Source organism: Rhinolophus hipposideros (genome assembly GCF_964194185.1).
Source record: "Rhinolophus hipposideros genome assembly, chromosome: 6".
Lineage (NCBI taxonomy): Eukaryota > Metazoa > Chordata > Mammalia > Chiroptera > Rhinolophidae > Rhinolophus > Rhinolophus hipposideros.
The window spans coordinates 57336887-57358230 of record NC_138052.1 but is presented as its reverse complement, the minus strand read 5'-3'; the positions used below and the strand labels follow the sequence as shown (position 1 = coordinate 57358230).

Sequence of the window (21344 nt, the reverse complement as noted above, 5' to 3'; positions counted from 1 at the left end):
TCTATGTTCGCGTCTTCTCCGGATGGGTGCTGCCCGTCGACAAACTCCGGATTCTGATTATCTCAGAACTTGTGTTGCCCTCACTTCCGACCGCCTCCCTCACCAACCGCCCTGCTGCGGCGGAGTTAGGACGGGATGGGAGGCTGGGAGACGCGGAGCCCGCCCCGCAGAGCGCAACTGCCGCGTGCAGCGGGGAGCGTCTGTCAAGCAGAGGGAGGAAATAGAGCTCGGAGCCGCCAGCCCACTCTCCGGCGGAGCTCTCCTGAAACCCGCACCTCCTCCCTCCCGCCCCCTAGGCTTCTGCTGCTTTCTTTAGGGAGGTGGTGCGGAAAGGCAACTTTTGGAAACTTGAAGGAAAGGGGTGTGGGGCGAACTGGGACGAGCGTAGAAACGTGACCCTGCTCGATCCCGGCTTAGCACTCCCAGGTCCCGCGCAGCGGACGGCCCCGGCCGCTCGCAGACCCGCGCGCGGTCCCGAGCAGCGGCGCAGCGCAGCCAGGCGGGCGGGGCGGACGAGGGCCCCTCAGGATCAGTTCCCGGTCCGGCCTCGCGGGGGCGCCGGCGCGGCGATCAGGTGACCGAGCGCTCGTCCCGGGCTGCGGGAAGCGGCCTCGTTCTCAGCCGCCCGAGACGCAGCCGCCGCCGCCGCCGCCGCCGCCACACCTAGTGGAGGAGACAGGGAAGGCGGCTCGGTGGGGGCTGGGGCGGAGAGCGCCGGGGGTGGGGACGGAAGGGCGGCGGGCGGAAGGCAGGAGGCTGCCGGGGCGCGGGCTGCTGCGGGGAAGGGACCCCTAGGCGTCCGCCGCGGCTCGCTCTGTCACTGGAGCGGAATTGGGGCGCAAGGGCCATGGGCGCGCTCCCCTGAGGCTTAGGTCGCGGGTGGGAGGGGAGGAGGCCCGAGAGAGGTTGCGGCGGCCGCGGGCCGGTGACTGGGCGCGAGGAGGCCGGCGGCGGCGGCGGCACCACCAGCACCATCATGTCGCGCTCGGTGCTGCAGCCCAGTCAGCAGAAGCTGGCGGAGAAGCTCACCATCCTCAACGACCGGGGCATCGGCATGCTCACCCGCCTCTACAACATCAAGAAGGTGCGCACCGGCTGGCGAGGCCGCGGCGGGGGCGGCGGGGGCGGCGGGGGCGGCGGGCGGGGGCGGGGGCGGGAGGGACAGCGAGGGAGGCTCGGGGGTGGGGGCGGCGGGCGGCGCCCGGGGCCGAAATCTCGGCGTCGCGGCCTCGGGCCCGGCCCGGAGTCGGCGGGATGCGCCGCGGCCTACTGCGGGGCCCCGGGCGCCTCCCCGGTGGTTCGCGGGCCGGCCGGAGGCAGGGAGAAGCCATTTCCCGGCTCCCGGCGTCGGGATCCGGCCGCGCTTCGCACGGGGTGAGGGGCGCCGCTGCCCTCCCCCCGGAATGGGGTCATCAGGAAAGGGAGGCTGGTGGGTGGGCGAGGTTGGAGGGGGGCGCTGGGTGTTACCTGACTGAGGTAGAAAGGTGGCGATCTGGCGGAGACGGTGGCATTTCCCTCCCTCCCCCCCAATTTTTGGATGTCTAAGTGTGGGAATGTGGGAAGGGAATGGCTCATCGGGGTGAACTCCGTCCGCCTCGTCTTCCCTTCGCCGCTGTGTTGTAGGTGGCTAAGTAAAAGCCATGTGAGAGCGTGGTGAGGATTTGCTTGTTTCATTTTGAAGGTGGTTCATTTTGAAGGTGGAAAGCAGTGGGAAGTGAGGGTGGAACCAGTTTTCTTCCGAAATACTTGTGGGCTGTGAGTCACTAGAACAGGAATAACAACCTTCTCTCCCTTCCCTCTGTTCTTCTGCTCATCTTAATTTTCTCAACCCTGTCTCATCGTACCAAAACAGCACGTCTCCAAGTTCGGGGTCCGTACAAATGAAAACCTGTAACTATGTTGCCATTACCGCTGATTCATAGTATATTCTGAGAATTTGAATGGTTATAATGGACTAACAGGCCTATTGAAAGTCTTTCCATGGATTCAGCAGATTAAGGAATGGAAGGTTGAATTGGAGTTAAGAAAAACAGATGTAAAGATAGAACAACATATTAATTTATATTAGGAGGAAACAACCAAAACCTTTTTTCCTTTTTGTGTAGATAGTTTTAAAGAATTTGATAAAGTGAAAATTAAGGAGGTTTTTGGGTACAATAGACATCCTTAGTTTCCAGTATGTATTTGATGTCGTAGCTTCACAATTATTTTTGTTGGCTTTTTAATCTAGCATGACTATTTTCTTTTAGTTTAACCATAGCTGTAGAATTACTGTGTTTGTAAATTAGGGCTGCTGAAGTAAGAATATGTTTTTGAAATTTATATCATGGAGTTTAAGTATAAAACTGATTTATTTTAACAATTTGATGCAGACGTGGTAATTCTAAAGGAGAATACTGTCTTGGTTTAAGAGTAATAAATCCTATATAAGGATAGGTATGTTCAGGTGGCTCACCTGAATGCCAGATTTGAACCTAAATCCAGTGAATTCTGGAGAGTAACTGCAACGTGCCCCTTCAGTTTGTTACATTTTATGTGGCAGGAGCTCAGTGTCATTACAAAGAAGCCTTCTGCTTTTACCAAAGAGCCTTAGTTATAAATTTATGTTGGTTGGGAATAATTTCGTTTTGGATAGTGTTACTTATAGGTTGCATTGACCTGAACTTTTTTTGTGAGATTACCCTCTAACATTCGTGGAAATTCAAACATTACTAAAAGTTACTAGACCTGTGGTATTGTGGTTAAAGGAAATGGTTATGATGGTTTCTAGAAGAGGAAGTGAGAGTAACATCAAAAGTGATTTGAGTATTTGGGCAAGATATCTTTTTAAGCATTCATTAAACATTTTTATGGTATAAATACAATCAAACTTTACATATTCCACCTTCATAAATAAATAATACTAAACTAAATTGTAAGCATTTGAATTCTTATAATTCCAGTTCACTGCTTTTCTCAAAAGCGTATATATGTTCACTTCCTGTTTTGAGAAACTTCAAGCTCTTATATTGTTGAACTAGTAAAATTAAAATGAATATAACCATTATATCCAAGAGTCAAATATTTTGAGTTATTGAAATGTTATGTTTCAGCATTTAACACATATTTATAGTTTGTTGAGAAATATTTTGTCTATCTTGCCTGATTTTGAATGCCCTCTGGGCAGGGACAGTCATATGTTTTTGAATTTATAGTACTTTGGACCTTACCTGGTTCTCATGGCCTTCAGTTAGGCCTTGTTGAAACAGATACTATAGATGTGTGTGTGTGTGTGTGTATAGTTATAGTTATATATATAGTTATATACAATATATATTTAAACATATATAGCATAATATATATATTTACATATGTAGTTTTGTTTTGTTTTGTTTTAGTGTGTTTTTCCAGGACCCATCAGCTCCAAGTCAAGTAGTTTCAATCTAGTTGTGGAGGGCGCAGCTCACAGTAGCCCATGTGGGGATCAAACCGGCAACCTTGTTCAAAGCATCGCGCGCACGTGCTCTAACCAACTGGCCGCCCCAATATATACTATGTACTTTTAATAATAATAGTTTTTGGTTTGCTCTTTCTTGTGTAATTTTGCATACAAATACACCAGATTTGACTCTTTCAGCCTCTGTAGAGGTGTCTATAATACTGGCATATCTTCCCGACTGGCTAGGAATTGAAACATTTGTTCAAAAATCTTGCCCGAAAAAATGAGTAAGATCTGTTCACCATGTGTTTGTAAGGTTCATGCTGTCTGCATTTTTATGACAGTATAAACCACATAATCTTTTCAATCTTAGTCTCTTATAGTTAAAAAAACAAAGACCCTTCCACCATATAATACGTGTCTGCCAATCAGTTAACCACATTTTTATTAATGCATGTATATATTAGATTGTCTATCAGATCTGAATGCTCTATTTCAACTGGAAGTCGGTAATGGAAATATTTCAGTGAGCATACACAATGAAAAATATTTTACTGACCTCAGTTAATACTTGCATATTTTTCCTCTTGTTAAATTACTGCTTCAACAGAAGAGACCCACCCAAACTTTTTTTTAATGGAATATTTTTGCAGATTTCAATACACTTTTACCTTTTACTCTTTTTTTAAATTAGAGGAATATTTTCTCCTCTGCAGCCCCTTTTCCTATGATTTTGGATAAATTTACTTCATGAGGAAAACAATAGAATAGCATTGTAAAATTAAGTCTTCAGCTACTATCTGCTTATGGAATGGAGGGAAAATAAGATATATGTGAAGAGTGCAGTGCCAAGTGAAGGAAGAGGGGAGCCAACTTCAGTCCTCCCTTTCACTGTTCTGTGTCTCTTCATTGTGGATGTTAATTTCTCTATTGGTCAATCAGGAACAGAAGCATGTTCTAAAGATCGTATTGTGGCATGTTCTAGACTAATAAATTATTACATAAGGTTTTTTTTCTCCCACTGAGGTTTCATTATCGAGAGACTTAAACATGTTAAGAATAAAACATTACATCTCCATAAATCTGAATTTAAATAATACATAGTATTTTTTAAACAACAAACCTGTTTCTAACTATTTTTCAAGGAAGCTGCTTGTAAAAAGGATTTGGTAATTCTTGATTTGCTAGATGGTAGGCTAAGGAGATAAAGACCACTGAACAATACTTAGGAAAAAATTATGTTTTTTGAAGTGACAGTGGTGTATTATCCTATCCTTCTTGTATTTCCTTTGTGGAATTGTTAAATAACAAATACTAAAAATTTTTAATAATTACAAAAGGAATACATGTTTTCAAAAACTCAAACATAACAAAAAGTGTGTATGGCTTGCAAATTTCTCTGCCTGCTCATCTCTCACTTAAAAAAATAAGCTGTATATACTTATATCCATTTCTATACAAATGGTAACATACTCATATGTGCACGCATAGTTTCTATTATGATTAAATTAGTTTCTTTACAAAAATAAAATTGAAGCAGCATAGTACAGTTTACATATAAATGAAACTGGGGTCCTAATATTGCTTGTACACTTACATTTTAAGAAAATTAAAGGAATGGACATACTTAGCTAGCTGTATCCAATATGTTAAAAATGAGGCCCAAATGAAAAAGTTTGTCAGTGTTAAAAGTTGTCCTTGTCCTTATTGGGTAGTATGATTGACAATCTAATTCATATTCTTGTTTGATAATTTACCAGCAGTGTTAGTATTAAGTAAGATTACTACAATAATTTTGGGTCAGGTTTAGTAGAATGTACGTTTTATGTTACTAGAATTAAATAGTTTCATCTCACCTGAAACTAATATAAAATAATATTGAATGGCAACTATAATTAAAAAAAATAGAAAATAGTCACGAGATGTACAGCATAGGGAATAATAGTCGCTGGTATTGTAACAGCTATATCTGGAGTAAGATGCACAGTAGACTTATTGGGGTTATCACTTTGTGAGTTGTGTAAATGTCTAATCACTATGTTTTGTACACCTGAAACTAGTAATAAAAAAGAAAAAAAGTAGTTTCATCTCTTTATTGTCCAATAAAAATAACGTATAATAAAAGTAATGCCAGCTGCCATTTGAGACCTTAGTATATACTGTTTGGTATTTTTTTCATTTAATTGTCCTTAAATCTGATGTAGGTACCTATTTTATAGATGAAGAGGTTAAGTAATTTGCCCAATTCTTACTCTAGAAAAATAAGAATTTGGATTGGCACCTCTTTGTGGACCACTGAGTCTGGGCTCTTAATTTTCATTATTTTTGCCATTAGATTAATAGTCATTAGTGTAATATTTGTGGTAGATATAATTAGATTTTGAATACAATAACCTAAAGAAATATAATTATATTACAGATATAACTTTCCTCTTTACTGTAGACTATTTTTGTATGGATTTGTATAAAAGGACCATTAAGATCATACTATCAATATACCAGAGTAATTTTTAATGGAGAGTTCTATTAAGTCTCGTAATGTATTAAAATGAGAAATAGTTTAGAATTAGGAATTTTAAAATGTAATTAAAAAAAATTGGGGGAAATATATTTTGTATTTACTTTTCATGTTTATACATTTTTCCTGTTTTGATTATTCCTAAAATTTAGTCCCTGACATATTAAAATATACAAACTGAAAGGACTAACCATACAAGAAATACTAAAAATGATAAACAGGAAATTTTGCTCAAACTGGGGGAAGAGTACAGATGAAGCATAAAGGAAGGTGCATTCTAAAAGAAATAATGAAATAGCATTTATCTTCCTTAATTTTAAGGACACATGCAATCATTTCTTCACTTAAAGATACTTTGTTTTCAATTTTGAAATTTCAGATATACTTTTTCATTTTACATTTTGATTTCTAAAATCAAATGGTAACATTTTCACATTGAAAAACCCTGTAACATGAAATATAAGAAATACAATTAAGAAACATGCCCAGTAAGTTTGTTTCTTTCTGCCTTGGACCTTGCAAAATTAGTATACTCCTTTCTAGTCTTAGGATGTGTTTTTTTTTTTTTGTTGACTGTTTTTAATATTGCCTTTATTAGTAAATGCAGTAAGATGTTAATTTTGATCCTATTAGGAATCTGCAGTGGTATATTTAGATTTTGGTAAATTGTTTACTTAATTTGACAGTGGTGAGAAAATAATCATTTCTTCAAATAATAATTGTACTGAAATGTTTTAAATAAGTTAGCAAATTTCATAAGCTCTTGAATGTTAGTTTGTAAATAAGGTGTACATGTGCCAATTTCAAAGGAAGCTCTTGTATTAAGTAAAAGAGCCGTACCGGAAAATACTTTCTTATTGCATGGTTGATTATTGTAAATATTTAAGAGTAATAATTGTGTATCTTTAAATCTATTTTATAAGTTATATGAGCTGTTCTTGTAGTTAGTTCCAAAAATTGAGGGTTTCCTTTTCATTCATTCATTTATTCGTCATTTATTGAATGTCTTCCTGGAGATTGAGGAAACATAAATTAAGATGCAGTCTCCATTGCCAAGAAATCCGTATCTTGGTAGGTGAGAATGATGTATAGATATTTAACTAAAATACAATGAGTAAGTGTGATTGTGGTAGGCTTGAGAAGGGAGTTAAAGATTACAGTGTCAGGGAGATGAGAGGAAAAGATAATTGTGTTTGTGTTGGTTTTGAAATCTGAATAGAAAATTCAGCCAGGCAACAACAAGGAGTATTTAGGATTACTTGGGATTCTAAAACTTTTGTTCAGTAGCATGTATAAAGCTATGAAATACGTAAGGTTATCAGTTACCCAAGTAGTGTCTAATGTCCTCTTTGCTGGCATAAATCCTCTAAACTTATCATTTTCCATATATTCTTGGGTTGAGAAAGCTTAGATTCTAGATAAAGCTCTGTGGTTTTTTTGTTTGTTTTTTTGGAAAGTTATTTAATCTTTCTGGGTTATAGTTTCTTTATAAATTGAGACCAATCGTTTCTAGCCAGGGAAACAATGTAATTTTGGAAAGTTTTTAGAAATACATACATCTGGATCTTGACCCAAGCTTACTGAATAAGAAAAAGCCCCAGACGTAGTTCTGATGTTACGAATCATTAAGTAAAGTTCTTAATACTTCTGATTTCTTTCTCTGATAGTTGTTTACTGTAGTGATTTATTTTCTGTGGTGTAACTAAATTTCTGGAATGCTAGGCTGCACATAGGCTCTCTATTAGCAAAACCATCGTACAAGGTACTTGCTCTCCGCTTCTGTTGCTCCAAGTTGCATATATTTTTTTGGTTTTCTAAGCCATGTTACTAATTCTGCACTCTTAAATAGGTATTCCACATTTGTGGAATACTCTTGAATTAACCATGTGAGGTTGAGAATTAAATGAGTTAATTTATATGAAGTGCTAGTTCAGTGCCTGGCACAAGAGTAAGAAGTGAAGAAATATTAGCTAATGTTCCTAGGGCTTAAAACAGGACACTTTTTTTTTTTTAAAGATTTTATTGGGGAAGGGGAACAGGACTCTATTGGGGAACAGTGTGTGCTTCGAGGACTTTTTCCAAGTCAAGTTGTTGTCCTTTCAATCCCAGTTGTGGAAGGTGCCGTTCAGCTCCAGGTCCAGTTTCCTTTGTTAGTTGCAGGGGGCGCTGCCCACATCCCTTGCAGGAGTGGAGGTGTCCAACTGGCAACCTTGTGGTTGAAAGCCCACTAGCCCATGTGGGAATTTAACCGGCAGCCTTAGGCTTTAGCAGCACGGAGCTCCAACCGCCTGAGCCACCGGGCCGGCCTGAAACGGGACACTTTTAAGAAGTTCATTTTTTTCCTAGTAAATCTAGCTCCAGACCATCTGTAGGAAACATTTCTTAACTATTCCTTTTTATTACTTGATATCATAGTTTGATATCTACTTACTGCTAATGCAAAATAACTTTGTATTTCAGAAGTATATTCTTCAGTAGTTCTTCAAAGAGCAGCTTTTTTAGAACAGTAAAAATAGGACCCCATGTAACACTTTTTAGAAACTATTAACAGAACATTTGTTTTATAAACAGGTATTTCTGTATATCAGAAGCTGAAAGATGTTTGAGGGTGACAGGGACATTTTCTTGTGAATTGAATACTAATTAGTAACTCATTTGAATCATTAAAATTTTTAATGTATTTTGAAATATATAATGGGTTAGAATATTTCTTAAGTTCATGATTTTTCCCACAACTTGTGTTTAAAATACAATAACCTCAATTTATATATTTTTAAATCTGTTATTGGCTCTAATTAAGAGGTACATATTGATAAAATTACATACATTTTACTATACTTTCCGATCTAAACTGTAACCATGGATTACTGCTTTTCTTGTTTCTTTTTTATCACCTACCCAAGCTTGAGGGGGAAGAAGGGAAGTTCGAAGCAGATTGGTTGGCCAAAACGTAGGTAATACACATGAGAAAAAGAATTGGAAAATTAATCACTAATACCGGAATTCGAGGCTTGTTTTGCTCTTGATAGACTTTCCAATATTTATTGAAAATATTCACACTGTGTTTTCATTATTTTTAAAATTAGAAAATAAAAGAATGATAGGTAAGTTGCCTTTACAGTCCATGATCTTAAGTGATGTCCATTCTTACTCTAGGCATTAATTTCAGTTTGTTGAAGAGTCAGAATCTTAGTTCCTTTATGCCTTCAATTTTGCAAAGCCTGCTTAAAAATCTATGCTGTTTATTTATTGAGTAAAAATGAAATCCCTTTTTCTAGCCTAAATTAGTCACCGTTTGTATTTTTCTCCTCTTCCCTGATATGATTCAGATGAGGCTGTTTCTTTTCTGTACTCTTACAGACAGCATTCTCACTCTGATCCCTGGGATTTTGTTTTATGTTTTTTTCAATTAAGTTTTTGTTTTTAAAAATACCATTTTGTTCTACATAAAAATGTTTTCTACAAAATATCTGTTTTGGTAAAAGAATACGTATTACCGCTGAGTTAGAGTAGGACTTAAAAAATAAAACTGAATGAACTTATATTTTTCTCTTGATAGCAATTACCCTAAAGTTTCGAACAGCTGAGATACTGAAAGAATGGAGCATATTTTCATGCTTTTTTTTTTTTTTTTGAGCATATAATTTTAGTGCTTTGGAATCTTTGGGTACTCACCAATAGTAGTTGAAAAACCTTGAGCAAGTTGCTTAACTTCTCAAGCTCCTTTCCTTTGTTTAGTGAAGGTTTAGATAATTTCTAAAGCCTAGATGTTTTGCACACAGCAGATGCCCAGTAAATGCTCTTTTTATTCCCAATTCTTAGTCTCTATTACTTTTTTTCTTGATTGTAGCTTAATTTCTTAACAAGTGGATAGAGGACTATATATTTGATTTTTTAAAAAACATAATGGTAAGTTATTGAAAAAATATGTAACATTAACTGTGTAAACTCTGTTGTGACAGCCTGGGGAGAGGACTTAGGAAGGGGTTTTGGTAATAGGTTGGCAGATTTGTTTTAAAATCACATACAGACCGGTCTTGAGGTTTTTAGTCAAAGGCATTTATTTTGTGGCCTGAATAAAATATTATGTGGTTTTCTGAAATATCTTTGTTCATTATTTTTAGTAATAACATTATATTTGTATTTTGTGAAAAAATGGAGATGTTGCATTTACAATACTGGCCTAGAATTGGTTAGATGGAAATCTTATTTTTATAATTGGGAACTCGCTGTAGATATCCATGTGTTTTGAAAAGTTTTATTTTAAAAAATAGAAGATAATTATTTATAACTTATTTATTAAGAACTTACGTGCCAGGTACTGGAATAAGCACTTTATGTGCATTTTGTCTTTTAAAAATTGAACCAATCTACCTGATTAAGTAGGTAGTAGTAGTATCCTCGTTATGGATCAGAGAACTGAGGCTCATGCCTAAGGGCATACAGGTTGTCATCTACTTGAATCAGAGTCAGAGTTCTTATTACATTTAAGTATTTCCCTTAATACTAGTATAATTTTATCTGTCACATTAAATAGTCGTAACTATTGAATTTAAAGATGATTGGAATATTTTTTGAAAATAAAGTTTTTCCAATTCTGAGAACTGGAAATTTAAGTATATTTAAATTTGTTGTAGATCTTCTAGAATTTTAAATTACCCTATTTTATGTATTATGAAGTCATGCTGAGTCAAGATAAACTATATACAAGATTTTGGGGTAGAGGTATTTTTTTTTTTAATTTTGTGGTTTAGATGTAATTTCCTTTTTGTCTGGTGAAGTAGCCCTTTTAGCCAATTATGTGAAAAAAAATTTTTTAGTAGGGCTGTAAGATTCAAGTATTTAGGTGCAATTTCGTCCTGTACTCACCTTTTCTATTTTGGAGGAGGTGGGATAGGGAGGGTAGAAGTACTCAAGTTTTATTTATTAATAATTGGTAATTTGTTAAACCTTTTGATTCAGTCTTTGGAAAGCCTTTCTGAACCATACTGTCTTACTCTAAAATGCATTGACAGCTCAATATGGTAGTACATATCATTTTCTTAAATGTGGTACTTCACAGGGTGATATTTTTAAGAGTGAAAGATTAATTTTGTATAATATAGCTGTAACAGGATGAGGTAGGCTTTCAGGTGTACTAACTACAGGCTGTATTCTTAAATACAGGTTTATCTTAACGATTTCATTGTCCTCAGTGTCCTCAGAGTGAAATTTCTTGAGTTAAGGTGGGGAAGAAGAATAATCTGTATTAATCTATTTAGTGGGAATTTTGCTATATACTGGTTTCGTATAGTAGGAAATCCTTAACTGAATTTTTAAGTATGGCTCTTTGACAAGATATATTTACCTAGATGTTAGCTTTTAGTCAGGTCATTTTTTTCTTGTACTTTTTCTTTTTTGCCTCAGTATTCTGCACACAAGTGTCTCTTTTGTAATAAATCAAGTAGGTTGATTTCAGAAAACAAAAAATGGGGCTTACTACTTCTGTATAGTGTCTATGATCTGTGTATTTTTATTAGTATTTTTTGAGTGCTCATGGTATGCCAAAACTCCGTGTAAATTCTGCACACATGTGCGCACACACTCTTATGTAATGGGCCTAGAAACTTTTTAGGGTAGATTGTAATTATCAACTATTTAACAGATGAAGAAACTGAGGCACGGAGAAGTACAATCACTTGCTTATGGTTACACAGATAAGAAGTGATTGAGCCAGGATGTGAAAATGGACAACCTGTCTTAGAACTCATGTTCTCAACTACTAGGTACAACAAATTTGGAGTGTTTAAACTTAGGGTAAATGAAGGAAATATGTGATTGGGAGAGGGAATTGTTTGTTCTGTATACTATGATAAAGACTTCTGTGATTATTCTTCATATGAGACTTTTATTTGGGTAGTTATTGCTGTTATTAACAGCTACATTTTAAGGCACTTATGTGCCAGTCCTTTTGCCAAATCCTGTACGTTATTTATCTCTTTTCTAATCCTCATAATGATCCTATGAGGTAAGTACAAATTTCTCCATTTCCACATGAAGAAACTGAGACTAGATGTTATGTAATATATTTAAGATCCCATGGCTAATAGGTGGTGAAAATTGAAACCCAGTCTATCTTATTCCAGAGTCTGTTCCTAACCTTTATGGCATACTGCCTCCCAATGTAGTATATTTAGATATGGCTCACTGAGCAGTGTGGGAAAAGGTAAATCAATTACAAAGAGATTATACAGCCATTTATTTTTCCATTGAAATGAAATTCCATTTTTTGTTTTCAATATAAGAAGGAAGAGCTGCCCATATTTTATATATATGTATATAGTTACTCGATTAAATTCTTACACAGTAAAATTTGTGATCATGGGTATGATAGCCTAGCATATTTTTATTATTTGATAATCACTAATATTGTTAGACTGGATAGCTGAACTTTTTAATAATTATAATGTGAAAGATAATACATGTTAAAAAACTGAACATAATTTGGAATCACTTTAGGATTCTGCACTACCTCAGGTGTGTTTATGAAACTTGATTTTCATTATATTATTGATACAAAGAAATGCTAATGTGTAGCTATTTTTATTGGAACAAGTTCTTAGTTATGTGGTTGTTATTCTTAGTTTATAGTGTAATATTTTGGGGGAAGTAGATTAACTGGCAGATTAATTTATAAGAAATGATATATTAAACAATAATAGTCTATTCTGAGGAAAAGTCATAAATTTTAACATTTATGGTGTTGAAATGCAATTTACATAATAGCCTTGTATCAGTGTGATTAAAGATTCCGAAATTCTACATTTCTTAAAGTTAATTTTATTGTATCTACTTATGTGTGCGAATTAACAATAGTCTCATTGCATTCCTGTATCCATTTGGAAAATACAGGAATGTTTGCATTGATTTTTATACTTTGGCTTGGAAGGAAGTTAGGTGATACTTAAAAAATAGTTGCAATTTGAGCTGAAGTGCAAGTCTTCCAATAACGATTTATTCTTATTCTTGGCTACCGTTTCTTTTTAAGGTATGTAAAATTTCACTGATGGTTTTGCTCCTATTTTTATAGTTGCATGTAGTCTTTATTTTTCTTTCTAGTATTATTTTAAGTTTATTTAGAAAGAGCACCAAGAAACTGACATGGTTGTACACTTACACAATAGTATTTAAATATGAACAGTATAAACTCTATAATATTGTATACTACAACTCGCTACTTAGAATACCTTTACAATTGTAGCACCATGTAGTTCTAATCTTGTTTTGTTATTCATAGTCTGCAGTGCATAATTTCTCTACTGAAACGTATGTCATAGTTTGACAATCATTGTTGACACGTAATTTTCTCTCTTTTTATTACAATGCTTCCCCAGCAAGGACAAGTTTGGAAGGTTTGCAAAGCTTTTCACCTTCCCTCTGCCCGCTTGCCCGCTTTCAGATCAGTTTCATGTTTCATAACTTCTCTTTCTGCAATTCACAACATAGCCATAGTAAATAATGAAAAAACATTAAATTGCAGTACTGTATTTCCTCATACATAGTAGAGAAATAAAAATTTTCAGAGGATACAATCTTTTTAAATGCAATAAAAAGTTAAATAGGAATGTTACAATTTTAGTAATTCCCTAGCAAGCAGTTAATTAAATGTCACATAATGAAAGTGAGGAGTATTGAAGATTATATTCTGTATTGCTGATAGTTCAGATAAAAAGTTCTTTCTAATAATAATACCTTACATTTATGTAATGCTCTACAGTTTACTACAGGGAATGCTGTACTGCTGATATGGTCAAAATGGAAACATTTCCATTTGTTCTGCGCTAATGAGATATAGAACAGATGTAGATTCATTGTTTGAAGTGCTGCTGGTATGATGGAAGACACTGTTGTAACTCAGAGGTGCAAGAGGAACAGGCAACACACTTTAGTACCATAAAGACAATTTTAGCAGCTTCTGGTTCTTTTGAACTCTTGTATTAAAATGCTTAAGGTGAATGAGGAAAACATTTTGGAAAAGACATGTAAACATAAGCTTTTATTTTATAACACTAGAAAGAAACATTTCCAGTACTTTACTGAGAATTTAGTTTTGTAATGTTAGCTTCAGATGAATACAATCCTACCTCAAACCAAGAATTTTTTTTCTTTTCCTTTTTTTTTTCTTTTAGGTTTGAGCTTTTTCCTTCACTGCTGTTCTGCGCTAACTGCTTTGAAACTTTCCATGCATTTTTTTCAGTAGAAGAACATCTCTGTACTGTCTCCCATTGCATATTTCAGCTGTGACAACCCCTGCACTTTGCCTATTCATTTTATCACCTGCTCACCAAAAACAATAAATACCTCTCTAAATTCTGATTACAGATTTGCTGTTATTTCTGGTTTTAGAAGAAGGATGCATTTCACTTTTTTTTTATCACTATTGTTTTATAGGCATGTGGAGACCCCAAGGCAAAACCATCCTACCTTATTGACAAAAACCTGGAATCTGCTGTGAAATTCATAGTCAGAAAGTTCCCTGCTGTAGAAACCCGCAACAACAATGTAAGTCATCTAAATTTTTGTATTACTTGATTTTAGTCATCTGTAGGTAAAGTAATAGTATAATGCTTAAAAGTAGCTCTTATTTATCTAATTCTTTGTTTTTGATATGTAAGTTACATACATTGATTAAGGGCTTTCAAAGACGCTGTTCTTAACCTTTGACACTGGAAAAAATGACACTGAACTACATTGCCATTTTATTATATACAAAATAAGATCTTAATTTCTTATACACTTCTTTCCTTTCAAGTTGCAACAGAGAGTAAGGTACTAGATATGTAAATGTTCCAAATGTTTGTATGACTAGTTAGGGAATTTTTTTCATATAGTCATAAACTTAATTAACTATTTTGAAGTTAGTGTCTTCAGAGCTTCTATTGTTTTTAGTAATTAGGTTTAGTTTTAAAATATATTTGTTTCTTTAGTATTTTTATAATTGTGAAAAACATTTTTGAAAATTAAATGATAAAGGAAGGTGATGCTTTTAAGGTCTTTATTATCCCGTATTTTCTCAGATGGGAAAGTTTTTCTTAGTATGTTGAAATATAGTCATATTCAAAGTCTTCCTGATATGTTTACATCTTTCAATAGTTCTTTATTATAACTTCTATGAATAACTAATTTTAGAAAATTAGAGTTATTTTTCACCTACCATAGCTTTTTCACATAGATTTTATTGACTTGAAATTGTCCTGCATGTCTTTTTACTTTATTTTTTGATAGCTCATATTGTAATTCTTGCTATCTTTTTTTCTTTACGTAAAAAACTTAGTCTAGAAATTTCCTCTTATGTATGATTTCCCTACTTTTAAGAAGCTCTGTTTAAAAAATATTTTGTCATCTTTTGGTTTCCTCAGATCATGTATGTTCATTGAAGATTTATAGTTATACTGTTGATATCACTTTTACTTTAAAATATTTTAATACAGAGGGAAAATACCAGTCTGAATTAATAAAAGAAGTCTGGTAAAGTGCTTTTTACATTTTTTTGAGTATTGTATTTTTTTGTTTCAGTAAAGGTTAATAAAGGTGTCTCTTTGCTTCATAGAGCATTGTTTTATAATTAATATATTAAGGTATCTTAATTATTCCTGATTACAAATGGATGATTCAGAGCATATGCTTTTTAAGAACACCGTTATTTGTGTGGAGAACTCTTTTAGTTATTGACATTGATATAGCTAATTTATCTGAGAGATTATATTCTTAGTCTGAATGAGAGACTTTATAATGAAAATCTGTAGCACGCTTAATTACATATAGTACACCTTTTTTTCTCACAGCTCATAAAATGTCTGATATAAGCTCTTTGGAGAACCTTTTAAGATTAATTTATATATATGTATGTGTGTTAGTTTCCACGAGAGAATAATTCCTGAATACGAGGTCTTTTGTTAGAAAATTAACAAGATCTGATTAAATGTATAATCACTTTCATAACAGTAAAACTTTGTTTAAAGAGTAAATTAGGAATTTTTACTGTTCCTGAATTGCTGAGCAAATTGTTAATAATGCTGGTTGGTTTGTTTGCTTTTCAATAGTCTTACTTCTCCATTTTTGCTCTACAGAATTGATTTTTTTAAAATAACAGCTTTAGTGAGATACATATCATAACAGTTTACCCATTTAAAGTGTACATTTTAGTGGTTTTTAGTACAGCCTTAGAATTGTGCATGCAGTACCACACTCAATCAGTTTTAGAACATTTTCATCATCCCTGAAAGAAACCTTGGAATCATTAGCAGTCACTCCTGCCAACCCCCCAGTCCTAGGCATTTAAATACAAATCTACTTTCTGTCTGAAAGCCTATTCTGGAGCTTCATGTAAATAGAATCATAGTATAACATGGTAGTCTTTTGTGACTGTCTTCTTTCACTTAGCATGAAGTTTTCAGGGTTTATCCAAGTTGTAACATGTATCAGTACTTTATTTCTTTTTCGCCAAAAATATTCCATTGTGGGTATGTCACATTTTATTTATCCATTCATCGGTTGATGGATGTTTGAGTAGTTTCTACTTTTTTGTCAATTATGAATAATGCTGCTGTGAACATTTTTGTAAAAATTATGTGAACATGTTTTTGTTTGTCTTGGGTACACATACCTAGGAGTGGAACTGTTGGGTCATGTGGTGATTCTGTGTTTAACCTATAAAATCAATTGTACAATGTTGAATGTTATGACAACTTGTAGAATTTACTCTGGTTGTTTTGTTTGCAAAGTCTAAGTTACGTCCTTTGGCCTTTACAGTTATTCTGTATAATAAATGCCATTCTGTTGTTTTTTTATCTGCTGAAGTACTATGTACTAGGTGTTTGTGAAGTTTTGTGATTTCAGTTTTGATCTGGGCCTAACAAAATTCTTTTAGCCAGGTTGGATTAGGAAATGAGAAATAAGGAGTTCAGTTTTATTATTTTTTTAACTCCACAGAAGTAGTTAATGGAGATTTAAGGACTAGGACTGACAGTAGCATCTGAAATTGATAGCTTGCAGACTTCTGGCTAATATAATAGTACGCTGAAGAAATGCTACTGTTAACCACAGTAGGCTTTTTTTCCTTTTATTCCTAGTCTTGGGTTATTGTATAAATATCTGCCACAGAGCAAGCTTACTTTTACCTCAGGGATCAGGGAGAATAACTGGTTAGCACTGTTGATTCATGTCATACAAGCACCACTTGTCCCCAATTTCTGAAAAGGTATTCATAAAAAGATTGTTTCAGTGAAAATTTCAGCAAAAATTTTTTCTGAAGTTTCTAAAAATAGATCCTTAGAAAAAGGCTAATCTTACTTTGTAGCCAAAAAATTGTTAGTTCTTTATTGTTTCTTTGGTTACTGCTCCCACTCCCATACTTTTAAATCCCCTTAGAAGCTTGTGTGCACATAGGTATCTGGTATACAACAAAGGAGAGCATTACTGACAGTTAGTTAGCAAGCAGGATTGGTCCCTAACATGGCTTCAGTAGTGATGATTTTAGTCTTTGCTGAGTCACTTGTACTGTCTGTCTTAAATCTTTGTGACCAGTTATAAACTTTTGTATCCCTCAATTCTGGATTTAGGGAAAGTCTGGGCCATGGAATGGGTTTGTTTTTTGGGTCTTGATGTTGATCTCAATGCCCCGCATGCTTCAAAGCAGGCTAATTAAGTAAAATTCATATGAATTTATAGCTGACACTTATTGAATGTCTGTCTAGTCTGTGACAGGTGATGTATTTTAATAGACATTAGATTTTCTCATTTAATTTCAGGTTAAGGAAATCATTTCTGAGCTGAGAGATTGTCTAATTTATCTACGAGGTCTGACAATTAAGTTTGCGATCTTGTGGCAACAATGTTGCTAACCTTTTTTGATATCAGAGGGATTATTCATTATGAATTTGTACCAACTGGACAAATGTTAACCAAGTTTGCTACTTGGAAGTGCTGAAAAGGCTGTATGAAAAGTCAGACGACTTGAACTTTTCACCAACAATTCATGGCTCTTGCATCATGACAATGCTTAGCCAGTAAACAAATAACAGTATTGGAACACCCTCCCTACTCCCTGATCTAGTCCCCAATGACTTCTTTCTTAACCCAAAGATAAAGGGATTGTTGAAAGGAAAACATTTTGATGACATTCAGGACATCAAGAGTAATATGACGACAGCTCTGATGGCCATTCCAGAAAGAGTCCAAAATTGCTTTGAAGGGTAGACTAGACTCTGGTGTCAGTGCATAGCTTCCCCAGGGGAGTACTTCGAAGGTGACCGCAGTGATATTCAGCAAGGAGACATGTAGCGCTTTTTCACAAACTTAATTGTACTGCCTCATATAACATATATTCAATTTTTTTGAAAATGTAACTCAAATGATTTATAATTTGTTTCCCATAGGTTTCTTATGAGCATATATAGGAAATCTCTTATTTCACTGGACAGAGACAATAGTAGAAACTCATTATTTTATTAACAGTTAAAAATTGTTTTACCCAAGAAATCTGAAAAGGCATTTTAAGGAAATGTTTAGGTGTATGTTAAAACCTCTTTTATGAAACTTTTCCCCACATTTTAAAAAACTTTTCTCCCCTTTCTTCCTATGTTGTATTTACATCTAAATGCTAGTTTGTGTTTTTTAAAACAGTAAAAATATCTGACACAAAAGTATTTTTATTTAATTTGCATATTACATATTTTAGTATAAAATTTTGAATTTGAGTCCCAAATTAATAGGAAAATGATATAAATTACTGTCCTATATATGTTGAGTCAGATCTCAGCTTCCTAAGAATGAAGATGTTGTTAGTGAGTAGAGTGCCATTACAGTAATACAAGAATTCTGGATTGAGATACAGGCCATTATTGAATTAAGTTTTCAAATTTAGAGGAATATTCTGTGTTATAGATGTTATCTCCTTTCTCAAGGAGACCAGTGTTATAAGATACTATGTAATAAATTGTATTTTTTATTTAAATAGTTTACAGGGTCACTCAAGGAAAGAACATAAAGCAACTCTGAAAGTGTTATAATTGGCAGTAAAGTTGGCTTAAACACCATTTTATCACTAGTTCTTGGCACATAAAAGGCACTAAATAAATGTTTGATGAGTAAGTGAACTTAGCTAGCTTTCATTTATTGAGACTTTGCCTTAAATCTGTGTCAGGACCCAAGCTTATCAACACTTTATTTAAACTTTATTATGTTATTAGGTAAAAATAACTGTACTTTTAGTACGGCTACACAAACACATCTCTATCTTTACTAAAGTAATCTGGAAAAAGAATGAGTCCTAGCTCGTTAAAAACATAAATGGGTTTTGGGGATAGGGTGTTGATATTAGGGATGGCCCTGGACACATGCACTGTGGTTCAGTTAGGAGTTGGAAGAAAGGGATAAGGAAACAAACTCGTTCTAAGTTAGTGTCTAAGACGGCATTCTTTGTCTTGTCATGACTTCCATTATAATGGTAGTATGTTGGTTAAGAAGATGATCTTTGGAATCAATAAACCAGAATGTGATGATTCCACTTACTAGCTAAATGATTTGGGGCAAATCATTTAACATCTTAAGACCTCTTTGCTCTTATCTAAAATGGTGATAATACCAATCTCAAGAAGCAGTTTAGTATCTCCTAAAGCACTTAGCAGATTTGTGTGATAAATTACTTTTGAGAAATGGAAGCCGTTATTTATATCTCTGACTTTTTTGGTCTATCTCACTGGCTTTTCTTCTAGTTGCCCTTTAAATATGGGTGTTTTTAAGGAATCTTTCCCACTTCCCACAGTTTATATGTATGAAAATGTTTACTTCCATAGCTTCAACTAAGTAATATACTGTCTTCTGTCTTCTATGTTCTAGATCTGAATTCCAGCTACCCTTTTGACAGCTCCACAAATTGAATAGCAAACTCTGTATCCAATATTGGACATATGATTAGCCTTTTTTTGTTTCTCTTTGTGTTCTCTGCCTTGAGATACGTAAATTAGAACCTTCAGAAACCCCTTTGATTCTTTATCAAACATCAAGATGGTCATTTTGGGCTTGTCAGTTTTAATATTATAATGTTTCTTGAATTTAGCCCCTTCAGGTATGTATCTCCCGATGGGACAAACTGCTTTTCATGCCTCCCAATCTTTCCTTCTGTTCTCCATTACCCCAGCCTTCACTAGGGGAAGCAGAACAAAACCAAACTAATATCTTTCTCACTATTACCTCACTTCTCTTTTCCTGGACCATGCACTCATCTCTGATTCCTTATTGGTTTGGATGTAGTTGGTTAGCAGATAATACTTTGATTTTAAAAGGAAGAGTAAAATAATGTATCAGTTTTGGTGACGTACTTTGCCGTGGGTAAATATGTCGATAGAGAGAGAGACTAATGGAATCATGAAGTATTTGGTCTTGATCAATTAAATGTTGCCAAAATTCAAAGAATTTTAATACAACAAGAACTAACTTGTCAATATTATTTTAAAAAGGTGGTATCAACATTCAGTTAATATTTTTCACATGTAATAGTCTTTAATTCAAGCTTGAATAAACAGAATAAATAGAAGGATGAATCCCTCATTAGAAGATAGAAGTAAGCCTTATTCTGATATGTTTAAAAAGTATTTGAAATAGGTCAAGTGCTGGCAGAGATTGCATCAGCATTAATGACTTACCTAAACTGGTTTAAATTTTCCTTTATTTTTAATTTTTACCAGAATAACATGAATACATGGTAGTGAATCAAATAGTCCAAAAGAATTTAGGATGAAAAACGAGTATCTCCTACTTACTCTTTCCCACTCCAGTCATATCCTCAGAGGGAACTTCTGTTTTCAGTACTTCTAAAGGTTACCTCCAGAACTATAAGGAATATGCTTTTTAAAAAAATATATTGATTTACCAACTTTAGACAATGTCTATTCTTTACTAGAAAAGATGAGTAAGAGAAAAGTAAAGAGAAAAGATGAACTAGAAAAGATAGTTTCCTGCCCTTCTCATCCTCTAATGTTTGATAGTTTTTTTGTAAATACTTTTGGATCATTGGTTACTTCCTTTTGAAACTTTAAATAATATAGTTCTCTATTTTTATACCTTCATCCTTGGCCATTTATACTTTTATGTTATCAACCTTGTTAATGCTTTCTTTTGGTTCTATAATCATAAAGTGTTCTGAGATTGAATTATATGCTGATTCTGAAAATTAAAAACTAGTAAAGAACTGAGTACTCACTTTGCATTGGTTCACTCCATTGTCATACTTCTTATAAGTCCAAATATTATCTACTTAAATATATCGATAAATATTTATTTACATATTTATATTTATATATCATGTGCAAGGTGTGATCAAACAATATGGTGAATGTTTAAATTTAAAAAAATTTATTACAGTAAAAG

General features: G+C 35.0%; 1 protein-coding gene across 9 annotated transcripts in view; it reads left to right on the top strand.

The window, feature by feature from the left end:
* The first annotated feature begins 591 nt into the window (after window positions 1–591).
* Window positions 592–21344, top strand: part of NCKAP1 (NCK associated protein 1) — a 99023-nt gene continuing 78270 nt past the window's right edge. The window contains exons 1-3 of one of the 9 annotated variants that reach the window (XM_081051629.1): window positions 723–1084; window positions 13310–13327; window positions 14367–14477. In XM_081051629.1, the coding sequence (XP_080907755.1) occupies window positions 977–1084; window positions 13310–13327; window positions 14367–14477 (237 nt within the window). In that variant the 5' untranslated portion in view covers window positions 723–976. Of the gene's footprint in view, window positions 1085–1202; window positions 1375–13309; window positions 13328–14366; window positions 14478–21344 lie in introns of those variants that run through there. The other 8 variants (XM_081051628.1, XM_081051624.1, XM_081051634.1 and 5 more) reach the window with 8 other exon arrangements.